Consider the following 1,398-nt stretch of genomic DNA (forward strand, 5'->3'; position numbering starts at 1 on the left):
GCAACAACTAATCCGACAACTCAACCCGCCTGGACGACTATAGAACACACACAAACTCAAATTCGTCGTTGTAACCTACCAACCTCGTACTCTATTAATATATTCATTTCTTTCACACTCATACCAGCGAGCCCAATGCAATGCAGGCATGCAGCATCTGTCTCCGCCTTCACCAAATTTTCTAGCTTGACAGAGAAGCAAGAGAGGACGTACGAGGGAGACGTTGAACCCGGTGCATGCATGAAATCCTAACCCTCCAGAATCGATGGAGACATGCACGCGTTTCAATTCGCCATCGCTGCAGGCGTGAACGTGATCCCTACAGATGCTGCTGCGCTGTACGTGACTACTGCAGCATCGCGTCGTTCGCAAGCAACCTCTGCTATATCTATATATATGTACATACAGTGCCACCATCTATGTATAGACATTATATATATGTATGTTGGTCTCTCATCTGATTGATAAGATGACAACGTACGTCACATGCTTGTAGCAAGTCTCGCTCCTCCCAAATATATAGCTGCTCATCAACACAAGCACCCTTCATTTGCTCATAAGAATTGTCATCGCTTGCAAATTAAGGTGAACTTTCGTAGCCTGTAAAGAAGAAAGAATTTGTAGTATTTATTAGCTAGTGAATTGGTTCGATCTCTGCAAAACTGCAACAGGGAAAACAAATTAAAAGGCACATTTCTTTCTATACTAATTAAGCTGAGTCCACGCATGCAAGTTTATGTGGTGCAGAGATGGGCAAGTTGAAGATCACGGTGGACCTGGAGTGCGGCCGCTGCAGCACCAAGATCCAGAAGGTCCTGTGCTGCATCCAAGGTAAATATTTCCTTTTATTGTTCGAAAATGTAATATGCATGTTTTATAGATTTACCTAAGTCAATCATCTTCAACTTTAACTGAATTTATAGAAAAAACTCAGAGATGTTTTTAACACAAGACAAATGTGTCATACAAATATACTAAATTGTGCATTTAGTAAAACTAATTTATAGATGTTAACCTTTTTGTACATATATACAATACTTGGTCAATTTGAAGAAGTTTCACTAATAACAAAATCAAAACATCTTAGATTATGGAATGGGTAGGCAGCTCAAAAAAAAAGTAGTCGTCGTGGTTCACTCACTCATCAGGCAAGCAAATTAAATGTGTGTACGCAGAGCGATGCGAGTTCGTGATCGAGAAGGTGGAGTACGAGAAGGACAAGGTGACCGTTTCCGGGCCCTTCGACGCCAACAAGCTCAGCTGCATCCTCTGGGCCAAGGCCTGTAGGATCATCAAGAACATCGAGATCGTCAAAGAAAAGGAGCCCGAGCCCAAGCCCGAGCCCAAGTGCAAGCTGGTATACTCGTGCCCTTATCCGTGCCCACAGCCCGGCCCCGG

At 43.2% G+C, this 1,398-nt stretch overlaps 1 protein-coding gene across 1 annotated transcript; it reads left to right on the plus strand.

Annotated features, from left to right (window-relative positions):
- Nucleotides 1-591: 591 nt before the first annotated feature.
- On the plus strand, nt 592-1,393 carry LOC136491801 (protein PYRICULARIA ORYZAE RESISTANCE 21-like; the record flags this gene model as incomplete). The annotated part of the gene is made up of 2 exons (XM_066488036.1): nt 592-831; nt 1,176-1,393. Coding segments are annotated over exons 1-2 (300 nt in total), but the record flags the coding sequence as incomplete, so codon positions are not given.
- Between the last annotated feature and the right edge of the window lie 5 nt (nt 1,394-1,398).

Source organism: Miscanthus floridulus, chromosome 11, assembly GCF_019320115.1.
Source record: "Miscanthus floridulus cultivar M001 chromosome 11, ASM1932011v1, whole genome shotgun sequence".
NCBI lineage: Eukaryota > Viridiplantae > Streptophyta > Magnoliopsida > Poales > Poaceae > Miscanthus > Miscanthus floridulus.